General features: G+C 41.5%; 2 protein-coding genes across 5 annotated transcripts in view; one reads left to right on the top strand and one right to left on the bottom strand.

The window, feature by feature from the left end:
• Window positions 1-26,286, top strand: part of SMPD3 (sphingomyelin phosphodiesterase 3) — a 1,004,685-nt gene that overhangs the window by 186,614 nt on the left and 791,785 nt on the right. The window contains exon 1 of one of the 4 annotated variants that reach the window (XM_085639464.1): window positions 2,373-2,508. The exons of the other annotated variants lie outside the window; for them this stretch is intronic. The gene's annotated coding sequence lies outside the window, so the exon portion shown is untranslated. Of the gene's footprint in view, window positions 1-2,372; window positions 2,509-26,286 lie in introns of those variants that run through there. 4 annotated transcript variants of the gene reach the window in all.
• The window catches only part of LOC146775937 (uncharacterized), a 1,457,164-nt gene that overhangs the window by 1,192,058 nt on the left and 238,820 nt on the right, over window positions 1-26,286 (bottom strand). Inside the window, exon 4 of the mRNA XM_085639461.1 lies at window positions 6,305-6,400. Within this exon, the coding sequence (XP_085495587.1) occupies window positions 6,305-6,310 (6 nt within the window). The 5' untranslated portion in view covers window positions 6,311-6,400. The remainder of the gene's footprint in view (window positions 1-6,304; window positions 6,401-26,286) is intronic.

The raw sequence follows: 26,286 nt of genomic DNA, 5'->3' as shown, positions 1-26,286 counted from the left end.
TACAGTCAGCACAGGCTTTAAAACCAGGCATCCTACCGGCACCGGAGTCGAGACAAGATCAAAAAGGATCGAAAAAGGTAGTCAAAAAGTGACTAAAGGGGTAGCTCTCCCGGATCTGCGCTTACTGGCGTGGAAAAAAGAAGAACTGACGTCACCGCGCGAGGGCGGCGTCTAAGTACTCCGACTACGTCATTCCGGCGCACGACGCCGACGACGGACGCGTAGCCGCAGACGACGCCTAGCGACGCGCAAGGGGTATTGCTGACGAAAAATCTTCCGGATCCAGTCTGATGCCTGGGGATATTCTAAGGTGAGGAATCTAACTAACGTGTTTCTTTCAGATATCCTAATATAGAGAAGTGAGCTATTAACTGCCATCAAAGAGCTCATGCAAACTGCAAGAAATATATTACAGCTACATATTTTTTGCCCAGTCTTTCCTTATCCTAGTATTGCAAAAATGTTTCATTTGGGTAGAAATCAACTCTTATTATTAAAGAAAACCCCTAACAATAATGTTACATTTAAAATTCTTAATTTGTGCTTTTCCAGACCAAGGACTTTTAAATGATACTGCCTACCAGTATGAATGACATGTGACTCCTACACATTGTAGTCCTCTGTCTTAGGTAACATTTCCTATACACTGATTTACACACGCATGATTGTCAACGTATGTGTGATGTAAAGTGTTCTGAGACCCTAAACTGGTATGAGGGTGTGGTAAAAAACGAAATTAATCTAAGAGACAGTGGTTATGGTGACTTGGGGGGCAGTGTCAAATGGTGCTAGTGAGGGAATCCGTGGTGAGTTGGTCATAGTGGGGCTCCAACAAACATTGTCGCACAGGGGGCCCCCCATACTAAAGCCGGCCCTGTCTCCACCTCTTAACCTCCCAGCCCACAGCTGCAAAAAATCTCTTTGTGAATTCCTGGCAGGTCATAAACATATATTTATGACCGAATGGATCCTTGTAAACAGGCTGATTAGTATTTTAAAACCCCTATACTCATTATAGAGCAAGTCAACTCTGCTCAGTCGATTGATAACATGCAAAATATTTAGCCCCCAGGACCTATTGGGCCACTTGGAAAGAGACCAGAGAACAGAAGGAGTCCCTCAGTGGATCTAGCCTTATGGCTGGAACCAATAGATTACCATCAGTGCCACTCCTTTCCTCCAGTAATATCATCAGTGTTATCTCCCCGTTGCTCATGACTCTCTCCACTACTATTTTTTTTAGGTTAGAAAGCTTTATCGAGCAAAAAGAGAAAACATGGTACAGAGATATAATATTAAGAATAAAAGCAAATCCGCCTAGTGACATATAAATCTACTTATGAAGGAAAAAGAATAATCTAATACAGCATAAATTACTAGAAGATAATAAATATAAAAGGAAAACATATTCACAAAGTACCATACTTAAAATAGCGTTTTTTGCTTTTGCTTTTTTGGGGTGAGAAAAACAGAGAAAGAAAAGAAAAAAGGAAAGGAAAAAGAAGAAAGAAAGAAAAGGAAAAAATGCAATGGAAAAAAGAGGAAAAGAAGGAAATAAAAGAATAGAAAAAAGGGTACTGTTGATTATATATTATATAAATAATAAAGCTATCCAGTGACTTGTAATATATATAATACAGAAACGCAATAATGAATAAAGAATCCTGAAATATACAAAACATATATAGGAATAAGCAGAGCAATTCATGGTGGTTAAAGAACAAAATTACTAGCATTGGCATGTAAGGCAGAACAAGAATCATAATTAGTGAGGGGAGACCAAAAGGCCTCTTTACGGATAAGCTGTTGAGATGTGATTACAAAGGCTCTATCTAGCCTGTGATGCTGACAAAGTTCCACTAGGCCTCAAAGGAAACTTTGGAAGCATCCTTCCAGTTCGAGGCTATGACCTGAAAGGCAATTGCAATTGCTAAATCAATGAAAGTACCAGTTTTTTGGCCACCTAACCACCATGTGGAGGAACGACCCCAAAAAATTGAAGTAATATCAAAGGGAAAAGTCATAGAACAAATTGAGACAATAGATTTGCAAACTTTTGTCAAAAAATGGAAATATTAGGGCAAAGGAAAAAAGCATGCAAATAAGTACCAGGGGTGTTTTAGCATGGCCAGCAATTGGGAGATAGGCCAGGATTGAATTTGGATATAGCTAAAGAGGTTAAAAAACGTCTCTGATAGAAATAAAAAAGTGTTTGAGTAATACTGGCGTTGCAGCAAGTGTGATGTATTCGGGTCCAGATAGAGTCCCAGGTATGTGTAGAAAAAGTATGTTGTAGATCTGTTTCTCATAAAAGTTCATACTTACTTTTAGGACGAGAAGATAGAGGGAAGAAAATGAATTTATAAATGTGAGAAGCCCTAACAGCAGGGGAAAAGGATAACGATTGAATAGAAGAGTCAGAAACAGAAGAAGAAGCATACGATAAGAGAGAGAGCTGCTGAGTTACAGTCAGTCTCAGAGATTCAAATTTTGAAAGAAAAGCAACAGGTATGTCGTATTTAGACTGAAGTTCCTGAAAAGATAAAAACTGCTCATTGTGCAATAAGTGTTAAACCTGTAACACACCTTTGATAATCCATTCTTTCCAAAAAATGGTACTATTGAAAAGCTTAATAGATTTGTTGTGCCAGATAGAAGAGTCTGGAAATAACTGAAACGGAGAACGTGATTTACTATGTATCGGGTGAAGAATAGATATAAGATATGAGATAGTAGGGGATTTAAAGGAACGGTGAGGACAAACAAAATTATCTAACAAGGAGAAGGGGAAAGGATATATAATGGATTCCTCTAATTTATGCCATACTGATACAGGAGGATTGTCAATTGAGGAGAAATAGGGCAGGACTTGACGAAGTAAAAAAGCGGAATGAGATTGGTGAAAGTTAACTCCACCTCTATCCTTAGGGGCGGAGAGAACAGAAAGAGAGATACGAGCGTTCCGATTGTTCCAAAGGAATTTACTCATGATACTGTTAAGATTTTTGAAGAATTTTAAGGGGAGTCTTACAGGCAACATAGAAAGATAAAAGTTAATTACCGGCAACAACATCATCTTGGATGTATCTGACCTACCCCACCAAGACAGAAATAAAGGAGACCAATTCTCCGACATCGTGGAAATTCTAGATAAGACCTCATCCAAGTTCAATTGAACAATTTTAGCTATAGAAGCAGAATACTTAATTCCTAAACAGGTGATGCAGTTAGTATTCCATTTGAAATCCATCCCCACGAACATATTTCTGTGACAATATTTATTGAATGGAAGAATCTCAGATTTAGAAAAATGTAACTTGCATCCAGAAATGGCAGCATCAGAAGATAGAAGATCAACAAAGGGGGCAAGGAAGTAGAGGAATTAGATACATATAAAAGAATGTCATCTGCATAAGCAGTAAACTTTATTTCAATAGATTTATGAGTAAAGTAGGTGAGTTCCTATGAGAATGAAGGAAAGGTTCAAGAGACAGAATAAAGAGCAAAGGAGACAAAGGGCAACCTTGACGTGTACCTCATTGAAGAGTGAAATATGGAGACTGAGAGCAGCTAACAAAAACCGAAGCGGTAGGTCAAGAATACAACAGACTGATGAGAGATAGAATAGCTGGACCGAATCCATGCCATTTAAGGGCACGCATCATAAAAAAACTGTGAACGCAGCAGAAAGCTTTCTCCGCATCGAGAGTGATGGCTGCAAAAGGGGTAGAGCTCTTAGAAGCAAGATATATAATGTTTAAAAAGGTTCTTGAGTTGTCCGCAATGGTTCTGCCTTTAATAAAACCTGTTTGTTCATATCCAATGAAATCAGGAATAACCTTGTTAATACGAAGAGCAAGAACTTTGGCAAAAATCTTACAATCTAAATTAATCAAAGAAATAGGACGATAATTAGCACAAGAAGAGGAGTCCTTGCCTTTCTTGGGAATTAAACAAATCATTGCCTCCAAGAAAGAGCCACGAGCTACCTTAGAAGACAAGAAGTATTGGTATAGAGATAAAAGATGAGGGAGTAAAAACTGAGAAAAACAAGAATAAAATTCAGCAGTAAAGCCGTCTGGACCAGGAGATTTGTCCTTTGGTAACAAGAGCAAGGCGGACTTAAGTTCAGAGAGAGAGAGGTCTTCTTCTAAAATTGAGCAGTCGGGAAATTCAGAGGAGCGAGGAGGAAGATTTTAGAAGAAAGAGTCCAATTCCACCTTAGAGGGGGAGGATTCCGGAGTGTACAATGTCTTATAAAAGTCTGTAAAACAGTTTAATATGTTGTCATCTTTAAAATGATCCAATCCGTTAGAGTCAGTAATTTTAACAACTTCGGAACGTTGGGACCTAACCTTTAAATAATTAGATAGTAGCTTACCAGCCTTGTTACGACCTCCGTAGAATTTAGAATTAATCTTAAGTAAGGTACCAGAGGCTTCCTCAGTTGATTTTTTATTGAAAGACAGCTTAGTTTGAACTAACTTCTTTAGGTTATACTCACTATTGGATGTAAACTATGCATATTCCATACTTTTAATAGAAGCTAACAGTGAAGCTGAATCTTTAGAAAATTGTTTATTTTTCGCCGCCACATAATCAATGATAAACCCTCTGGCTGTAGCCTTGAAGGCATCCCATATGGTAGAAAAAGGGATATCTGGGGAGGCATTCCTCAGGAAAAAGTCCGTCAGAAAATCTTTAAAGCGTTCTAGGAATTTATTGTCTTTAAGTTAATAATTATTAAAGTGCCATCTGTGTGGCCGAGAGGATTCGGAGGGGAGATCTAGATTAATCAGAACTGGAGCTTGATCTGAAATGAGAATGGACCCGATATCTGTGTGGGTAAGATTAGTAAGGAGGGGAGGACTCAAAAAAATGTAGTCTATTCTAGAGGAGGATTTGTGAGTAGGAGAATAAAAAGTGTACTCCAATGTATCCGGATGGGAAATTCTCCATGTATCAACCAAACCCCTCGAGTGAATTGTAGTAAAAAAGGATTTTTGCCTTTTTGTTGGGAATGTATCTAGCATTGGATTTCCTATCTGTGAAAGGATCCATAACCTGATTACAATCCCCTCCCACCAATAAATTAGCATCAGGACAGGAGTAAAGAGTGTGTGACATGTCCTTCCAAAATTGTACATCCACACCAGTAGGGCCGTAGATATTTAACAAAGAGATGGGGGGAACCATTTATAAGGAGATGTAATAAAATCCATCGACCCTCTGTATTCTTCCCCTCCTTCTCCACAATAATCAATCAAAGTAATCTCTCCATTTTTCCTTTCTTTGGATGGGGAGCAAAAGACATGACCAACCCATTGCTTTTTGAGGGAATTAATCTTGTTTTTATGGAGATGAGTCTCCTGAAGCATAGCTATTTTACAATGTAGCCTAGACAAATGAGTGATAACCCTCTGCTTCTTAACAGGATTACGTAATCCCTTAACTTTCCATGAAATAATACGGACATTTTCAGTCATGATAATCATAGAAAAACATAATCATGCAACAAATTAGGCATTGGGTAACTTTAAGCAATAACTGTAATCGATGGTGAAGCTGAAAGAAAAAATAATTATAAGATAAACATGGAAAGATAAAAAATAGAGGACACCAAGGAGAACAGAATGAAGAATAACGAGGAAAGAGACTAGAAAAATGATAATAAAGTAATAGAAAAAGGATGATAATAGTGACACATATTGCGTTGCATAATGAGGAGAATCTAGAGTCAGAGGACAGTAAAGAAAAACTAGAGTGGAGAACCATGAAGATGAAAACGAAAAAAAAGAGAGAAAAGCGATAGACAAGTAAAAGTTGATGAAAAGCCGAAAGGGTTTAGTCAAGAATAACAAGGTATGAATAAAAAATTGAGAAATAAGCATGAGGAAGCAGGAAGTCGCAAAGGAAAGAAAGACGACCCTCAACTGTAAAAAAAGATAAAAACAACAAGAAATAAAGAGATTTAATGAAAGATAGGTCTACTCGTAGTCATATTTGACCAATGGGGGTACACATAAGAAGTGTTTGATTGTTTGTATATTATCTTTTTATAAATTGTTTCCTATATAGTTTTGTTCATAAAGAAAGACGGCCGAACCAGCCAAAGCAACGAGAATGGTCAGAACCAATTAAAAGAAAGGAAGAAGAGCTGGAGCTCAATATAACATAGAACCTATAAAAAATTATAAACCCCAGGGACAACCATGAGAAAAAAGAAAAACACAAATCTAGGCAATATATGCAAAACAAACATATAATGTAATCAAAAAGGAGAGAACAAGCATTAAACACTTACCAGCATGAGGGGAACCGTGAACAACTGGGGATGAGGTAGGAACGTGAGGAGAAAGAAAACATCCGGGATAAGGGTCTATACGAGAGGAAAATACGTCTGTGAAAAAAGACGGAGAAAGAACAGTAATGAAAGATGTTCAGTCTATAAAACATAATCAAAAATTATGATAGAAAACAACAGCAACAGCGAACAAAAACAGACAAAAAAAAACATTAACAGGCAATGAGCACTAAAGTACAGAGAACCAGCAACATTAAACTTGAGAACAGGGCCAAGAGATTGCTAGAGACGTTCAAGCTACTCCAAAATCCATCTCTTCTCCTTTATGACGAGAAATAAATTGACAAAGGTCTTCAGGATGATCAAATGAGTAGGACCTCTCTTTATAGGTAACTTTGAAGAAACAAGGATGTACTAGACCATATCTAGTGTTCATGGAGCGGAGAGCCGGTCGAAGAGACAGAAATTCCTTGCGACGAGCTGCAGTAGCACGGGCAACATCCTGAGAGAAGTAAGCCTTGTGACCAGACCATAGTATCTGCTTTCTTTGTTTAGCCGCTGAAAGAACCAATAACAAGTCAGTATAATCCAAAAACAGTACAATGATCCCTCTCGGGCGATTGGAAGATGACGAAGCAGATGAACCTCCAGATTTGGGACCAATGCGATGAGCGTGTTGCAGATTAAGAGTAGAACCATCCTTAAGTCCAACCATTTTAGGGATGTGAATTTTTAAGAAGGCCAGCATGTCTGACCTTTCCTCGCCCTCAGGAATGCCAAAAATACGTAGATTATTGCGACGGTTGCGATTTTCTAAATCTTCTGTTTGTGACTTAAGAAGAGCAATTTCTTTAGACATTGCAGCAACCTGAGGTAGCACATCTTGAATGTCACTGACCTTCTGTTCCACCACCGACATTCTGGAATCTAGGTTTGACCATTATTCATCCAATTTTTGAAGAGTGGCGTTGGTATCAATAACAAAAGGTTTAATCAACTTAATCTCCTCCATATGATCTTCCAACGTGATAGGTAGTGGAGATTTGGTAGGAGAATTGGGCTCTTTCTTGTGGCGCTTAGGTGGAGCGGTAGAATTGGAGTCTTTACGAAGTGACGACATATTAGTGGCGCTTTTCTGCCTAAGGGATGAAACAGGACCCATGTGTGAAAAAAGTATATACAGAGTAACGTTTAAGCAGGACGATCCAAGTGTACTTCACCTGCTGTAAAATTTAGTTAAAAGTCAGTATTAGGGCTTAAGAGAGACCTCTGCGCGAAAAATAATGACCACAAGTAGAAAGGAAGGCTTACGTAGCATTGCAGATGACAAAAAGAAAAGCAGCAAAGTCAAGTAGTAGTAGCAGTTACCATAAACGTGAAGAGCACGAGAGGTTGTGTAGTGAAGCACAGGAATATAATCAATGAAGCTCCATTGCCTGAGGTACAGCTGATATTTGAGCAGAAAACAACCATTAAGCACCCAATGCTGTTGAGAAGATGTCAACCCGGCACAATTAAGCAGTTAATCGCCCAAACGACATACATAAGCCTGGTAGGCACAGCTCCAAAAGTGTGGTAAACGAGAGGCAGAAGAGGCTCCTCACCTTGAAGTATCAGCTGAAAATACAGTCTCCTGGGCCCAAAAACATTTTAGAGAGTGTTTATCCCCAAAACGCTGTAGCTTGCTCTAAGCACAGTATAAGGGATGGAAAGAAAGGAAAAAACCCATGTAAAACCCGCGCCGCACTTCCAGCGACACGGGCGGACCCAGAGATGAATAAGAAGGCGCTCCACCGAATGCAAAATGGCGGGCGCCGCCGGTGTTTCCTGAGGGAGATCGGAGCACGACGGGAAACAGGAACTTGGTAGCTCAGAAATGCAAAAAAACCACCGCTACCTGTCCCACCGCGCTCGCCCTCCAATTGCCGGCAGTTCCATTCTTCTGTGACAGCATAAAAGGCTTCGGTACGAGCGAAGGTTCTGGCCATCTTGATGGCGGCCCAAGCCACGCCCCCCTCTCCACTACTATTAAACAGACATTTGCCGCCCTGCGCAGAAGTGTTTATCAAGTATCTGCTACAGTTCCATATGATAGATAAGCGGGTTAAGCCCCATATGCACAGCAGTCCTCAGTTTAGGAACAAGATCTTAGATTGTTTGAGACACGCTAGGTTGTTCAATGCTGTAACGAGATGCAGCTGAACAATTAAACTGACTGCCAGACTTAAGTAGACCAACACCAGTGTTCTAAGTGAAACATCTTGAGGTCTAGTTTGGTGCTGACCTCAGTTGCAAAGAGCACCAACTTTCCAAATATTGATGCCCCGATGGATGCTTCCTCGTCTTCAAGTGAATTACTGGATTGAATTCATCAGAGCACTTGTTTATCTCTTCTGTGCACTTTTAACTTGCTCTACATCAGTGGCCCAAGGAAAGATACACCTAAACTGCAAAAATTACAGAATCAACACAATGGTAATCACCGTTAATATGCACTGACCATACATGCTGGTCTTGAAAGAGCGCCACTGGCCTGCCTAAGTAACAAAAACATCCTTTACAATGTGTAGAAAGTCTTCAGTGCAAAGCCTCCAAATGCCCGTGGAAACTGGCCACACACTAACCATGTACTACCATGTCCTAGTGGAAGAAACATGGAAGCCACTGGAACACTGTTGAAACACACCCCACATGTTCCCCCACAGTCAAAGGCTCATTTGAGTCTCACAGCTCCCCGAAGGCAGTGAAGATAAACGTGTTCACTCTAGACCCACCCTCTGTAAGGAGGGCATGCCTAATCTGAAGAACGTCATGGTGAGCAAAAAACACGATGGATTTAGGCCCAGATCTCTGTACTGGGGTGAATGCATGAAATTGTTCTGCATTCTGTCCATCAACTGTTGTCACCCCGAGTGGGAAGGGTATGCCCAGACGTGGGTCCCGTGCTCTCCATGCCACTGGAATCAAACTATCCTGGCTGAAGAGGGGTGAAACCCCGAAACCGGTCCTAGGATGCTTGTTTCCAGTCCAGGGAGGACCTGGTTTGGCAGTTCGGGCTGGACTGTTCCCATGAGGTACAGGGTCAAGACTAATTTGCATATGGCTGGGTTCAAACTGGAATGGCATAGTTCGAGTCTCATTCAGAGGATGAGACATAGGGGTGAAACTGAAGTAAATATGCCACTTTGAGATTTGAGCGCAAAATGCTCTTGACTCTGTGGTTGTTGCTGTTTTTAGTGCTTTGATTTACCCCAGCAGCCAGTAAATAAGGAATCAAGGTGCAAAGCGCGTTCAGTAATAGAAGCAGAACTTCTTTACATCTGAGGAAAAATACTAAATTGAATGGTAAACCCAGTGTAATTGTGCTTCTGGGCCTTCCTGTCCAATTTACCAACTTTTGAATTGAGCTCAAACATTCAAGGTTTACTGGTCAAGGTTTTCCATGAAGCTTCTGTCCAGTGCTTCGCCAAGGGATTAGCCGAGCTTTGGTTATATGTTGGCACATCAAGAGCAAAATTATTCTGTGGCCAAAATATCACTGTCTAAATATTGAGGACAAAAATATTGTGAAGGTAAATGAATATAGGTAAATACAGATTGAAAACAAATCCACACACCCCACAATCCTTGGACTATAGTGGAGGATTACAGGTACATTTGAAATAGGGCGCTAAGCCCAGTACAAATAGTACTTCACAGCACATGGAGCAATGGACACAGTAGAATAATACATAATTTTCAGGTGATCTAAACTTGTATAATACCCACCAACATCGATATGGAGATACTTAAAACCCATGTTAACCTCTAATATTCAGGTGTGTGAGATAAAAATCGAACATTTAACAAACCTGAGCCAATTCCATACCACCCATATGTATATAATGATTGGGAAAAGCTGTGTAAAAATTAGTACATTGTAACAAATGTTTTTAACATATGCACTGTTTCTGGGACTACATTTCCCACAATGCTCCATAATAAGCTAAGTGGGAATTGTGTATAAAAAGAGAAACAAGAAGGGCTTAACCGTGATCAATACTTGTGAAGTCGAAACGCGTTGGTTATGGTGCGTTAAATAAATATATCTGCAAAACTAACTCCTGGAGTGTGGCGTAAAACTTGTTGGCGAGAGAAATTTGTGGATACGGTTCCGCCCCCAACGCCGGCACTGACCGTGACAATGCGCTGGAAGTGGAGCCATTTGGTGGAATATATATCCATAAACTCTGAAATGGTTCCACTTCCCCAATGATGCTCTTCCAGCTGCTGGTCATGGAGGAGCCACTTCCGAAAAATAAAGCAAGAATAGGCAGCACTCCCAGTCAATCACTGTTAGCTTTTTATTTCAGCACGGATGCATCTCAATATGGACAGAACATAAAGTATTTCAACTGGGGTCTTGTTCACATGTAAATTACTTCTTGTTGACATAGGATATATATTCTCTTCCTATCCCTATTTGTCATTAAACTTGTGCGATATGTAAGTCACTTATGAAGAGCCCTTCGCCAAGCCCATGTGTAATTTAAAAACTCCTTCAGCCTATTATTCTCGTGTCAGCAAGTGTCAAATATTTCGGTTCTTCTTAAATTGTATGTTCATAGTTCTGTGTGCTTATCCATAGGTTTAATGTTACAATCCTGCTCTCCAGTAAAACTGTCGCCAACATTTGATCGTCATTTTCGTCACCATTTGCCCTCCAGTTGGCTGGCGCAAGCAATTGTTCGTCGACATTTATTTCATTATTTTGTTTCATACAATATTATTTATTGCACGTGCTCCCTTGACCCCTTTAACTTATTTTACTATTTTGCCCTCCAGTGGGCTGATTCACCAAACTTTCCCCATTGTGATCCTTTGAAATTCTTTCCCTGTTAGAATCCCATTTGCCTATCGTTCGGTCTGAGTTTTTGAGTTCTGTCCCCTCCACCATGTCAATGCCCCAGAATTCCAGTGTTTCCCCCTGATTCTCATGCTCCTTCTGATAGTGTCTGGATATGCCGGGTCACTATTCCTTACTACCCGAATATATGTTCTGATATACACTTCTGTAGCCGGCAAGTTGTGCCCTCGCTATGTTTCCCTTTGCACGGACATTGTAAGGTGTATACAACATAACTGTTTTTACATATGATGAATTAATTTATCTTGTTTGTACGGTTTGCATTTGGGACACTTCCAAAAATCAGCTTTTCTCTTTTGTAGCCAATTTGTATCTTTAAAATGGCTTTTTATTAGCATGATGGCAATTGATGGTGCTTTTTTAAAAGTAATTAGAGGGCGATCCTGAACACTTCTTGCAAATCATTTTAAATTTTCAATATGTCCCTGTGTTTCTTGAAAATGTTAATCTGCTTGACTTCTTTCTTATCGCAGTGATAAGTCTTAATTCCATTTTGTTCCCTTCATTTTATTCTGTTTCTTGGTCACCAATAATATATCCTCTTCTTCTGGTTCATCCTTTCCTGTGCTCTTTCAGATACATGTGGTGGCTAAGCTCTCGCCAAAAACCTGTGTTTAAGTTTTGTCACATTTTCTTCCGAATCTTTTTCAGTGAAGCAATTTCTTGTGCCCCTCAGCATTTCTTCAAAGGGGATGAATGCACCCGCCACGCTGAAATGAAAGCATAACACTAATGGACTAGGTCGGAGTTCTATTTAGGCCTCAACATTTTGGACCCACGTTATTTGTAGTCGATATTCTGCTGGAATACTCCTGCATCAGTGCTATTGTACTTTACATAAGAATCTGTCCATGGCAACCACATTAAAAGGGTGTTATTTTACTTAGCGACTTCCTATGAAGTGGGTTCAGAACAACACCCCACAAGATGAACCCTTCCATATTTGATTGCCCCTGCATTACTGTATTCATTTGTTGAATGCTTAATTCAAAAGTATAATCATGCCTCATCAGCTAGTCCTGTGTCAGTAACTTTGAGGTCCAGAATGCAGTCAGTGTGCCTGTAGTCATGCCCCGGTGAAGTACTGGTCCCTATAATCATGTTCAGATCATTGTTTTGCCAGTGTTGGCACCAGTAACCATGTCAGAATACTACTTTTTGTGCCTGTGATGGCGCCAGGTACCATGTGAGACGATGCTGCCCACACAGGAATTTCATTACAACCCTATTTATTGAGATTGGCAGGGCACATCTAATACACCAGGGGCCCGGAGTCAACTGACGGAAAGGGAACACACCAACACTCCAAGTTCCATGACGTGTCATCACATTCCATACCACACCTTAAATCCATCCTGGACAATATACTAAAAAATATCAATAATAAATCCTATTTGTAAAACGCAAACATATCACTCCCTTAAGGGTTTCAAGGCGCTGGGGGCTGTTGGGGAGATTAAGTGAGCTATTGCCCATAGTCACATGATACTGAGCTGAGCTGTCACTGGTGCCCGAGACCGCACCATGAACCCCTCGCTCTTGAGTCAGCCAACCTGGCCGCTGCGCCACACCTCGCCTCCCACTGGACAATACATCACCACACCATGTCCAAACACTACTTCTTTTGCCACCAATAAAACACTCACTGATTGCTTTTATAGCTGTAATGTTCCCTGCAGAGCTATTATTTGTGCCTATTTATTTTTTCTTTTATTTTGCATTTTTATATAACACATCTCTACCATAAATAGGTGCCGGCACCCTTCACATAGAACAACTGTCCTTACAATAAGCCACAAATAGCAATTCACAAACACAGAGCCAATAGGTTTCCCTATGCGGGACCTATTGTCGTTGTCAATGTTTTTTTTAAAGATGTTGCACAGAGGCGCGGGCTGCTGTGCAATATGGCCTAAAGGAAATAAAAAGAAAGTGCTATGGCGCTGCCAGCACACACCGCTTCATATCATGTTTTTTACTTTAAGCCATGCTGCACAGCAGCCCGCACTGCTGTGCAAGATCTAAAAAAAACCAGAGTTCTAAATACAAAATTAAAACACTAACTCAGCTGACAGAATGTAACAGCACTTAGCATAATCTGGTTGACCAAAAAAGGTTTAGGCTGCATTGTTTATAACTCGCTTGGCTTCTGACCTCTGCAAGTCGTGCTTCCGTTCGCACCAGGCCTAGCCTGACAAACATAGTTTCAAGATTGCGGTTGATGCTGGCTGTGGTGGCTCTAACAGAAAGCTGGCATTGCCCTTGGTTATATTGTATCTGTGGTCAGTGACTCCTGTGTAGATCTTTTCACTAATATAAATTCCAAAACTATTGGCTTTGTCAAAACGTGTGTACCTTGCTGCTGTCCACTTCCTAGCACTGATGGCCTCCACTCACAATGGTTAAGGGCTGGGCTGCCTGCACTGAGCTCAACTGTGGTGTTACACGCTCTCTGGGCGCTGGCTCATCACCCACAGGCCGCTATGCCTCCAGGCCGGAAGTCAGGCACAGGTGTGAGTACACAGGCCCATCCTAAACCTGGCAGCTCCCAACTCGTGGCACTGCGATCTCTATCTGGAGGGATGTATGACGATACAACGCAAACATTTGCAACACATGCCTTTACAACACAGTTTTTACATCGCAACATCCATTACAATGGATGTTTTTACATCGCATGCCATCACAACGCATTTTTAGAAACTACATTTATAACGCATTGCATTACAACGCATACCATTACAACACATATTACTTTTAGGGCAACAGTAGGGTAAATGTTGGATAGTGTAGGGGTAAAAATTACTATTCCCACTCCAGTGAGTGCAACAGTAGGGTAAGTGTTGGATAGTGGAGGGGTAAAAATGACTATTCCCACTCCAGTGAGTCCAACAGTAGAGTAAGTGTTGGACAGGGGAGGGGTAAAAATTACTATTCCCCATTACTTACCTTATATTATGTTGTAATGGCATGCGTTGTAGTGACATGCGTTATAATGACATGCGTTGTAGTGACATGCGATGTAATGGCTGTGTTGTAATGGCATGCGATGTAAAGGATGTTGTGTTGTAAAGGTAGTGCGATGTAATGACTTTGTTGTAAAGGTTGTTTCCCATCTGGAGACTGTCTGGTGCTGGCACCTGGGCCTCTTACATACGGTGCTACCTTGGATGTTTGCTACAGGGGTCACGTGCAGCCAGAGCCCACGCGTGGGCTGATTGGGAGTCGCCAGTTAGTGAGCTGATGTACATTAGAGGAGCGCTCTTCATGAGCTGAGAAGAACCAATGGCAGGACGTTCAAGGCTTGCCAAACGCAAAGCAGTAGAAATCATTAAAATAGAATTGCCTGATATGGGATACGCCCAGGACAGTGGCTGTGCACGGCGATGCGCACAGGAAGGTACCTTCATTCATACACTTTGGGAATGTGAGATGATTCAGAAGTTCTGGGAGGGGGTGGTTTTAATGATGGAGGAAGTACTGGGGCAACAGGTACAGTGCAACATCAAATTGATTTTGTTAAACATATGGGACCCCACTGACCTTACGGCCAAAGAGAGGATATGGGTCACTCTGGGCTTCATGGTGGCCAAGCGAAATATTGCACGACTGTGGAGGGCTCCAACCACCCCGAGTTTTGCGGAATGGCCCAGAGATATGGATTGGTGCATGGTGACCGAAATCCCTATCAATGTATCTAGGGGATGCCCGAAGAAATGGTCTCAAATTTGGGGGCCTTGAATACCTTCCGGGGAGAGATATGTGTGCCGCCGGGGGGATGGGGCCGATGAATTTGGATGATGTTACATTCCTAAATGCATTTAAATAGCGGTACGGGGAGGAGGCCCTTGTTATTAATGCACTGCGTGCCATTAACTACATGTGCAATGTTGTATCATTACTGTTTTTTTTACATGCCAATTTTTCAATAAAAGTTTATTTTATATATATATATATATATATATATATATAGAATTGCGTGCGCAATACAAAGTTCTTTGCAGTGTGACTGTCCATAGTGAAGAAATGGCCATTTGTACTTCATTCGTTGTGCGGGCGATGCACAATATATACTTGTTCCTTCTATGCTCTACGGAGTGCACTGCGCCGTTTGGGAGGTTAGAAAGGATCCTGCGTGTATCTGTTAATGATGCCTATTTTATCTTTTCTAGTGACCTATTTACTGATGGGAACTTAATGTGGCACTCAATATATTCACAGTCCAGAGTTGCACAAGAACCATTTAACGAAACAACAACATACAATGAATGATGCGGGCGGTCTGGTGGCGCCATCAAGCACTGCAACGTTTTAGCTCTGCAGAATTAAATACCACCCACCACAAAGGTTTACCAAATAAAGTCTAGAGTGAGAAAAAGAGGGACAGAGCAAAGGCGAGAGAGGCAGGCAGAGAGAGAGAGGGACCTGCCATGTGCTGTATTTCTGGTTTGTGTGACCTCGGATTCCACATGCCTTATTACACATATCGATCTCTTGGTCCTGGGGTCATTTCTGATTATTGCTGCGCTAACAATCCTCCTGCTAATAACCATCGATCATCTGACGAGGTTTGGGAGGTGCCCGGGCCTCATCGCGGGTCAGACTCGCTGAGGGTGGTTAGCTGCATGGGCTGCCCAGAGCTGCATGTGATGCACAAGGCTCATGTGAAGCTGCCTCACACGAACATGGACCACAAAAGTATGTGTGTATCCCATCAGGTGTCCTCTATGGTAGTGCTGGTTGTGGTGTTGGTAGTGGGGGGTGCGAAACTGGCAGGCACCTGCAGGTGAATGGCATCTGCAGAGTATTTTTGCTCTTTTCACCTGTGACTTTGTCTGTTTGAATGTGCAACGTGGATTTACGAGGACGCAGGCTGACATCCCTTGATAGTCGGATTGGGAATCACGCGGAATGATTACATTATAAAATACAATAGAGAGAAAAGGAAATTGTAGTGCGAAAACTGCCCCTCTGCAAACTGAACAGCAGACATTAACAGGCCGAGCAGGCCCCATGCCAAGTGTTGAACAGCATACACACACACAAAAACAGCCATGCAGAAAAACACATTATGGTAACAAACCAGCACTTGCTATATTGATACATCACTGACACACTAACGACACACACAACACTGAGCCGCTAAATAAATGAAATCACGCACAGATGACCACATATTCCGACATAAACACAAATAACCACGCACACAGATTTACATGTGCTCCTATACAAAAACATCCTTCAAGTCAGAAACATGTATGTATAAATAGACATGTGCACACAAACGTGCACATGACATTCATACGAACAGGCAGTAAGGAAGCGAAAAGTTGAATCTGGAGCTCAAGGTGGAGCAAGCATGAGAGAGACAACCAGGCTGAACAGACCCAACATGGGAGGTAAATCCAGGGAACAAGAAGTATTCACTGTTGAAAGTTCATCGTTTTATTATAGCCAACTCCCTTTACTTTTTCTTTCTACTCTTCGTATGTAATTGTATAACAATTTCGATTGGCATCATAGACTTTAGAAAATGGGAGCACCTTATTTAGCGCTTCCAAGAGATTGTCGAGTAGCAAGGAGAGGTGGTCTACTGGTTGCACCGTTGATTGTGGAAACGAGTTTTTGTCTCGGTTTACCTGCTAGACCATCTGAGCAAATCACATTGTCTCTCTTTCCTCCATAGTTGCATTCTGTGCTAGAATTTGGAGAGCTTGGATACAAGCTACCGTCCCATGAAAAACAATGTAAAAGAGGTGCAAACAAGGTGGCTGGGGATTGTGGCGCACACGCTACAGTATCAGTAAAGTCCACAGCTTATCAAAGTCGCTGCAAAGCGGCAAAGTGTTGGGTGCTCAAGAAGGAAGAGAAGCCACCAATTCCTCTTCTTGTTGGAACTATTCATCTAGAGACGTTTTTTTCTCTCCGGTAGAGAACGAATTTTGGGAAATGTAGTGCCCATTTTATTGGGAACTCATACAACGATTTGAGACAAATCAATTTCCACCACTTGCAATTGTGCGGTTTGTGGCCATTATTTGAAACGTCAACCACTCATGTGGGTCATGGGGTAGATATAAGTGTGGAGGAGCACATGGATTATGACTTCTCTCAGAATTTTTGGTTCAACTTCTCTATTTTCATTATAACGATATAATAATCACCATCAACGCAAGGCTTCCGCCTATTGAATTCCAGATGATGATGGGTGAGGCCTATCAGCATTCACCCATTAAAGCCACCATGGTCGCGGAGCGGAGTTTCCTCACGCTTCGACCCTTTAGCCTACCTTCGGAATCATCAGAGGATGTGACATCACGTAATGCAGAAGACATCACAGAAGCTACACCGTTGAAGTGGATACAAACATCTACAGTGAAATGAATAACATAACTTCACTATAGCACTATGGATAATGGACTCAAACACTCAACGTTTGAAATTAGTAAACAAAAGACCAGAGTCGAGCCCTGCCTACACTCAAGCATACATCAAGTGGGTTATTAGCCCAGCAGCAGGCATGCACTTGCATTCTGTAAACAACAGCAGGTATGGTAAACTCAGCAATCAGTAAAATCCTACCAGGTTTTCAAGACCCACAAAAGTCATTGATGAGTTCAATTTAAATATCATGAATTTCAGTGGAAATAATTTCCTTGTTTTTTTGGTCATTCAGAAAATCCTATTAGGTTTTCTCATTCAGTGGGTTGATGGGTCGACAAATGTGGCCGTAGAGGTGATGCTCCTAAAATATTGACGTGAGCCTGCTCCTGGGAATTCAGGGCATCAGATATGACTGCAATAAGCAGCTTGCAGCCACAACTGAGTGACAAAACTACAATATTTTCCAACAGGCCATGCAAGTTGAGGCCTTTATATGAGGTTCAAAGGTAATATTGATGAGGAGGTAGGAGCCGGCATGCAATTGAATGTGCGGAAGAAATGAAAACGCATTGCTCTTGATCAGGAGCCACTTTCAGAAGCTGAGAGTTCAGCAAATAAAACAAATTCCCATTTATTTTGGTAGCTGGTCAGGCAGCCCAGCAATGAAGCTTAAATTCTTCTCTCATTAAAGATTCATGCGAAGGCAGGTATCACACGCTCAATGATATTGCTATAGTATTGGCAGGACAATCTCCTCAATATATCCGGCCTAATGAAATAAGCACATTCCCTCGCCTCTCAGTGCCTTGTCTGTCATCAAAGACTGCCCATGGTTGTTTTTTTCCTCTAGTAGAAGTGCAGAGGGAGCTGGTGGATCATTTTCTGTGTGAACTTTCCGGCTCTGCCACCATTACTGTATCATTTCAAGTCTTCCATGTCAGGTTTTGTTGGCAACACAGGTTTCCGCAGTCTTTTGATCTCATGAAGAGTTATATTTAGCCTGGATTTGAAGGCCAGGTCAAAAACAGAGTAGGGAAGCTTATGAGCAGTGTTGTCACACTTCCGTAGGCGCCCACGACTTACTGCGCGTGACTCACCAGGTCCAGACTATGAACCATATCGTGGGAGGTTGAAGGTAAATGTGAGATTAAATTCTGAGATTTAGGACAGCTCTGAGCTCGTTATTATTGGGGAACTGGTCAGCCTACCGAGACAAGGTGTTTTTGTCAAGCATATCACACCTGTAATACCTATCAAGACTGCATATCCAGGACTTTTGAAATGCCAACTAACCACTGGTGATCACTATTTGCCTCAATACAAATCATAGTCTTCTTATTTTTGGGAAAAACAAAGCATCTTTGCTAATGATGTGTATGGAAGATAAAAAACATTGTTGTGTGTCATTTAAAAACCTCACTTCCTTGTCCCTTGTTTTGATACAAAACAATGCTTTTGAAGCTCAGAAGAAATCATAAATGTAGGACCTGACTATTTAGGTCAACTTGCCATAAGAATCATAGTCAAATTGTATCCTAATTATTTGAGCATGCTCGGAATGCCCGCTTTGCTTTCAGTGTAATAATAGATGTGTGCCTCAAAAAACAAAAATCAGATGCATAACAAGAGAGCGTTTTGGTGCATGTCTTGGGATCCTTAGGACCTGGCCTGGCAGTTCTGGCTGGACTGTTCCCATGGGGAGCAGGGTCAAGACACATTTGCATATGGCTGGGTCCAAACTGGAATGGCATGGGGAGCGAAAAACGATTGATTTAGGCCCAGATCTATGTACTGGGCTGAATGTATGACATTGTTCCGCATTCTGTCCATCAATTGTTCTTTTTGCATTTGTCACCGTGAGTGGGACGGGTATGCCCAGACATGGGTCCCGTGCCCTCCATGCCACTGGAGTCAAGCTATCCTGGCTAATGAGGGGTGAAACTCAGAAACCGGTCCTAGGATGCTTGTTTGCGGTCCAGAGAGGACCTAGCCTGGAAGTCTGGGCTGGGCTGTTCCCATGGGGAGCAGGGTCAAGACTGATTTGCATATGTCTGGGTCCAAACTGGAAGGGCATGGTGAGCAAAAAAACGATGTATTTAGGCACAAATCTCTGTACTACGGGTTAGAGTTTGACACTGTTGAGCATTCCATCCACCATTTGTTCTTTTTTCATTAAGAGCCTAAGCTACTTTTTCAACCTCATTTTTTATGCATTTACATCTTCAAGATGTTTGTTTTGTTTTTGTGGCTAGAAAGCCAATAAATGCATTTCACCTTTGTACATAATGGGCTAAAACACACAGTAAGATCTCACACATATAAATTCAACAGCAAAAAATGAAAATAAACTAAATGTGCTAAAAGGTGGCTCATAGGCTCCATCTGTAAAAGGGGAGATGCAGAGTAAATTAAACAGGTTTCATAAAACATTAGAAAACATATACATTTCCTAAAGGAGGTCCTTCATTCCTCTATCAAGGCAACTTCTGCGATTTTTATTTTATTTTGTAAATTGACAAGAAAGGACCATGAGAAATGTTTAAATAGTGCTCCGTTGTATTGGCACACTGCCTCTTGCGCATTATTGCGGTAGTTACTAACATAGCCAATCATTTTTTTTAAAATTATTTGCATCCTACCTTCCATTGATGAAAGGCTCAAACAACTGCGAGTCATACGTGATGTCTGCAGGAAGCGCACAAAACCAACCATGCCATATAATATTTGAGGTTTGCATCTGCTTCAATCTGTTGTGCATCCGAAATTCAGATGATGGAGTTGACAATTCCAGGATACTAAAGCATTGTAATGAGAATGGTGACATCATCAGAGAGTGGCTCTGTCTTCCAGAGGGCTGGGGCGGGATGAAGTGCAGGCTGGGAACACTGGTGGCCCTGAGATGGGACGGTCATAGATTACATGGAAGCTGTCGGATCCACTGCAGGTCTTTTTTTCAGCGCCTTGAGACCCTCAGGGGTGAGTAGTGCACTTACAATTGATTGATTGATTGATTTTTTTCACTCATGTTAAGTCTCACAGAGCTTGTGACTGTTCTGACCCAAGGACCTACTTCCTATGTATTTTTGTCAGCTGCTTTTGAAAGTAAGACCCTTTGCCTGGAAGCACACAGCATCTGGTGATGCATGTGGATGGGGAACATGCATCTTCAGCTCAGGGGCCTCCCTCTGTAAATGCATGTTTTTGGACATGTGATATTTTGAAAAATCACAGCCATCCATTGCTGTCTAGTGTTGACTGACATTAGACAGCCAGTGTCTGCCATTCCCTGTATGCGTTAACATTTATCACAGCACTTTTCCACTAATTCCACGTTTGCAGTATAGTTATCACAACCCTGTGCAACGCTATCATTGCTCAATAAACATCTACATATGCAGCTTGGATACGTTTTTGGGGGATAACAGCAATATATGCTACGATGGTACAATGCATATAGCATTCTTGGTCACAGAGCCATCAGTTTTTTATATTTCGTCTCTCATACTGCTTTTAGCAGTCTGTTTGCAAAATACATTTCGTGGGCTATACCAACAACTAACACTGGGCCTTGAGCCTACCCACTGCTTCCATTTGTTGGCGTTATTGTCACTCTTACTTGCTTGCCTCTTATTCAATGGCTTTCCTTCCTCTTCCGTCATCGTCTTGTGTTTGCCTCTCTTCTGGAGCATAGCCACTTTACTGTTCATATTGATTGGCAAAGTTGTATCCTTCCACTGCTCTCTTTTAAAAAACTGTTTTTTTCTTTTTCGTTAAGCACACCATGAGTATGCATGTTTCCCAGCTCTCTCCCTTATGGGCTACTCCCTTCCTAAATACTTGCCCTCTGCATCTGTGTTACTCTTGCTCGTATGCGCTGCTCTTTCTAGTGTACTCCTCCCTCTGCGAAACCCCCACGCACCTGCGCTCTGTGTTTGTCTCTCCTTTGTGTGTTACTTGTCCCCTCCTTTATACCCCGCCCAGTTTCAGTTTTATTTTATTTCATCCTAGCCTCCTGTCCACTACCAGTTGTATCCCCCATCATGTCCTCAGGTACATGATTAGACCTTACGGTCCTTTTAAAAAAAACTTTTTACAAAATTTCGTGATGGTCCTGTCAGCTCCAGGTCTTTACAGTCAGGTTGCCCTGCTTGCTCAAATACGCTTTGGCACAATTCAAAATGTATTTTTTTATTTACTGCAGCTAGTAGGGTCTGCCATATTGGATCGGTGAATAAAAAAATAAAACAAATGATGTGGGTGCCAGCAGCAATTTGATGTTTACGCGCTGTGCAAGCTTAGTTTTATTGTACATTGTCTTTACTAATGCTGTGCACATTGCCAAAAAACATTGGCAAAGCCAATAGGGTCCAATGGCGAAACCTTTTGGGTTTGCCTATTTTTGTATATGGATTTATACCACATTTAGCCAGACGGAGAGCGATAAAGATGTTTCAGGATGGAGTACAATAGAAGGTAGGTCTCTTCTGTATTGTGCCTGACTAAACCCTGGGGAGCATCTTAACGGTGGCAGGTGGCTTAGTGCTAGAACAGAGTAAATGCTGCAGATATTTATAGAGCAAGGAACATGTTTTCCTAAAAGAACCCATTCTAATCCCATTAGCACTGACATGCTAGACAATGATTCTAGAGAGGTTCACGTGTGGGTCTTGCGGAGTTCCCCACTGTCCGTTCACTTTTCAATGTCTCGACGGCCCCCTCTATTCTCCGCTAAAGGGCCACTCAGTGTCATTTTGGTGTTAGGCCGATGGCACACAGCTTTATACACGAGTATCATCTCATACCACTCTGAAGATTGGGTCTTATGCCCAAGATTCTTTGTTTGATCCTGATGCAGCACGGAGGGACACATTTTACATATTCTCCTTATGTCACAGATTCTTATTCACAACAGCTCATTCATACACTCATTCATAGGTGAGGCCCATAACACCAACACACTCGTCATTCAACCAAACTCACTCGAATCTGTACACAGGAGAAAAAGGCGCTGGACATGTGGGTACCTTTACCTATCAGGATTTTACATTATATACACATTCTATATACATCTTCAGAATCCTGACCTTAACAGCAAGGCACTCCACTATTTGGTCGATAGACCAATTAGTTGGACTGGTTGATGGTGAATTAGAACCAGCTAAGACACAATTAAAGCCTAGGAAACATTTGATATTTTCTGTCATTATTGAAGAACCACAAACTCATTTCCTATTAATCCAAATTTTGTTTATCGTACCGTTAATTAAACTTTTAATTTGTCATTTATCTTCTAGAGCTTTTTTATTTTATCAGTAAATTTATTCAAGAAAAATATGACTCTTAGACATACATTTTTAGAAAAGGACATTGAACCATTACCAATTTAAAGATGATGAAAGGTTCACAGCAAACAGGGAGTTATCAGCATTCTCATATGAAGGCTCCCTCAAACGGACAGTCCAGTCTTCATCAAAGGATCAAACCGACGTGCAAAATATAGGATACAGCGTAGAAAAGTTCAGAATTTCAGTTAAGTCCGAACATCAATCCAGAGCATGGACCAATTCCACACTCAGACTGCTAGCATAGAATTTAGGAAACACAAAGGAATAACCCAAAGATACTTGTAGCCACGACCGCGACCCACAAAACAAAGCAAACGAATGAACGCTGCTGCAACCAACCCTTCCAACTACAACTCCTCCGACCCCTTAATGATTGATGAGAGGGCTTTTATATCCTTTCCTGTCTTACTTCATTTTAGATTAGGGCAGACCAAATGTTTTGATTGGACAGTTCGGGGTTATCAGTAGTTTGTTGAACTTTTCCTAGTGCAAACTGGTTCTCCATAGTGACTTTTCACAAAGTTCTCAAATTGTCATTGTCTGTTCCGTTCCCAGGCAGGGGAACAGTATCTGTATTTTTTGCCAAGGTAAAAATGGTCCCACTGATAGGTTCTCTTTTTGTCTCTTCCTTGAATTTCATTTGGTCATCCCTTGGCTGGCGGTCAAGTTCCTGACTTTCGGCCTTGGCAGGGAACACGATGTCAGGAGTTCAAGCTACCTCATATAGCCATCTGGGCATGCGCAGAAGTCATCACGTGCACATGGTAGCATCTGCTTCAGAGAACGCCATCTTGGGTACTGCGGCTTAATAGGCCCGAATGTCAACTTAAGCAGAAATAGACATAACAGCAATTAAAATATAGAAATTAAAGTTCTGATGTTCAAACCCATACTAATTCCATTATATATTAGTATTTTCCTAGCTGTAGCAACATTTAAAGCAATAATACTTACCACTTGATATCCTTTTAAGCACAAACGATCACAAGCAACATTAATCATGCAATTTTACTATTTCACCACAATCTAAGGTTAGTTTGCGTACCATTGTTAATTAATTCATTTTGCCATGCAATTTGCAATTTAGTCCCAAGTGTACTTTATGTTTATCAAGGTGTAAAGGTTGATTAATAGCACTTCTACTGCAAACATGTTATCGTAAGTTAAATTTAGAATGATTACGTAATTAATTTCATGCAAATTAGAGGAGGTATACAACATTTTGTTTTACCTGCTCCATCAATCCAATCATGGGCACACTCCAGGGTGACTATTTGAAAGGAGCTAAGAAATCCTGAACTGGGTCATGTCCTTGGGCCTTCCCTTGCTTCTTTGTCCTTGACTTCCTCTTACAGTACCACAAGCTGAGGGAGCGATGATATCTCTGTCCGAGGACACCAATCCATTAAAGTGGGAGTCGTAGTTGAATGTAGGTTAGATATCTAACCCCTGTCTACGCTTAGCTTCCCGTACCATGGATGCATAAGGAACCGTCTCTCTGTCCAGCAAGTAGCTTGTCAGCTATTCTTTGCAGTGGGTGTGAAGCAAGAGTAATCTAGAATTTCAAGAATTAACACCATGTCCTAGTTTTCAAATATTACTTCCACATAAAGCTTCACAGCATTGTGCGACAGGGATCCAGGAAAGAGCTGCTGAGAGGCGACGCCCATACAGATGAGGAGCATAAACTGTTGAAGATCGAAGGGTGGGTGGGTTATACCTAACCACACGGAGGGGCTGCAGACATGATATGTGATAGTCTGTCCAAACTGTTGGCTCCTGGATAGCGCAAATTTACATTTTCTAGCCCTGTGGCTAGTACCCATGGAATTCATTGCTTGGCTTGTTCTAAATGGACACAAAAGAAACCTGTTGGAAGCATGTGTGGCCAGATGGCAGCTTTTCCACTTTGCTTTGTCTTGTTCATACTGTTTTCCCCAGCACTGGAGGCACACCCTGACCCGGGAAGCACTTGCTGTGTGTCAACAACTAAATCGAATTAGAACGCCATGGTTGCCATGAAAGGTTTATGGACTTGCGACATATTTGATAAATAGGACTGTGTTGCCCATTACAAACCATTTGCCCATGCTCCAGGTGTTTGTCTTTCCATTTTAAAATGATTTTTTGTGTGTCTTTGAAAAGGATAATGGTGTTCAGTGATTAGCAACGTCTTTGTCAACAGGGCTTTTTATCAATCTCTTTTGATTGTCGCTGAACTTTTCGTACATAACACTGTTACTGCATTTCAGGAACACTCCCTTACAGCCTCTCTGCTATTCATGTGACTTCTGACTGGTAAATATTATCTATGAAGCAGAATCATTGCTCGGCTATGTCTGCACATAATTATGGTCACAAGAAGCTCTGTGCATTGGAAATGAGATGTGGGTGTCCGGTTTTAACCAAGAGTTTTTGATTTTACTAAAATTATATGTATAATATACTTAGTTATAATAGGGCTGTTACCCAGGCATCTTTGTACGCTGGTCTCTTGTGTCATTCACATTTTTCTTCTGCCCAGTACAACATACAGCGTGGGTCAATGTGACCCTTTCAGTCATTGGCTAACTCTACTGTGAGTGACAGCATTCTGCTCTTTCACAGTTGGCACTTCTGCACACAAAGTTGTTTGCTTCAGATCCATGGACTACTGTCGAAATGTGTGCTTTTTGAGACCCCAAAAATATTTTTAGCTTTCATCAATTTTGTTTTACATTGCCAAGTGTCAACCAGCTTCTTCGGCAGTAATGTCATAGAAAACCATCACAAAACAAGCATTGATGAAGTTGGCAACCAATGCCAGACCTGCTGCCTTTGACAATGTTTTGTTTCTGTAAACCGGACCATGTATGTAAACTGTGAGAGGAAATTAAATCAAGTCTGAAATAGTTGTGTGCATACCACGGAAAGATGTAACAGGCATAAATAATGCTAGTATAATCTGCAAAATTTGGATTTTTACATATTGTGAAAAAGTACGAAGTATCCCCAAACCGCCAGAGGCTGGCGTAATTCCACTTTCCCACTCCTGACATTTCCTACAACCAGATATTCATGCCAACATGGATGGACAACAAGCTGAAGAGATTTGCGTTTCCATTCCCCCATGATGGTGTCAGTGGAGATGTGCAATGGCCTCACTTGTATATGCTCTGCCTTCTTTCTCCGTTGCTGTACATCCTGCCCTTGGAGATCTGACAGCATGGTTAAAGGATGTGCAGCACGGCATCACTGACAGTGGGGGCTCCTCTAAGGTGGAGGCGCACCGCCCCACTGCTTTTTGAGCAGTGGAAAAAGGAAAAATTAAATGATAATAACTCTATGTTGTTATCATTTTATTTTTC

This window comes from Triturus cristatus, chromosome 12 (assembly GCF_964204655.1).
Source record: "Triturus cristatus chromosome 12, aTriCri1.1, whole genome shotgun sequence".
Taxonomy (NCBI): Eukaryota; Metazoa; Chordata; class Amphibia; order Caudata; family Salamandridae; genus Triturus; species Triturus cristatus.
This window is presented reverse-complemented; position numbering and strand designations above follow the sequence as displayed.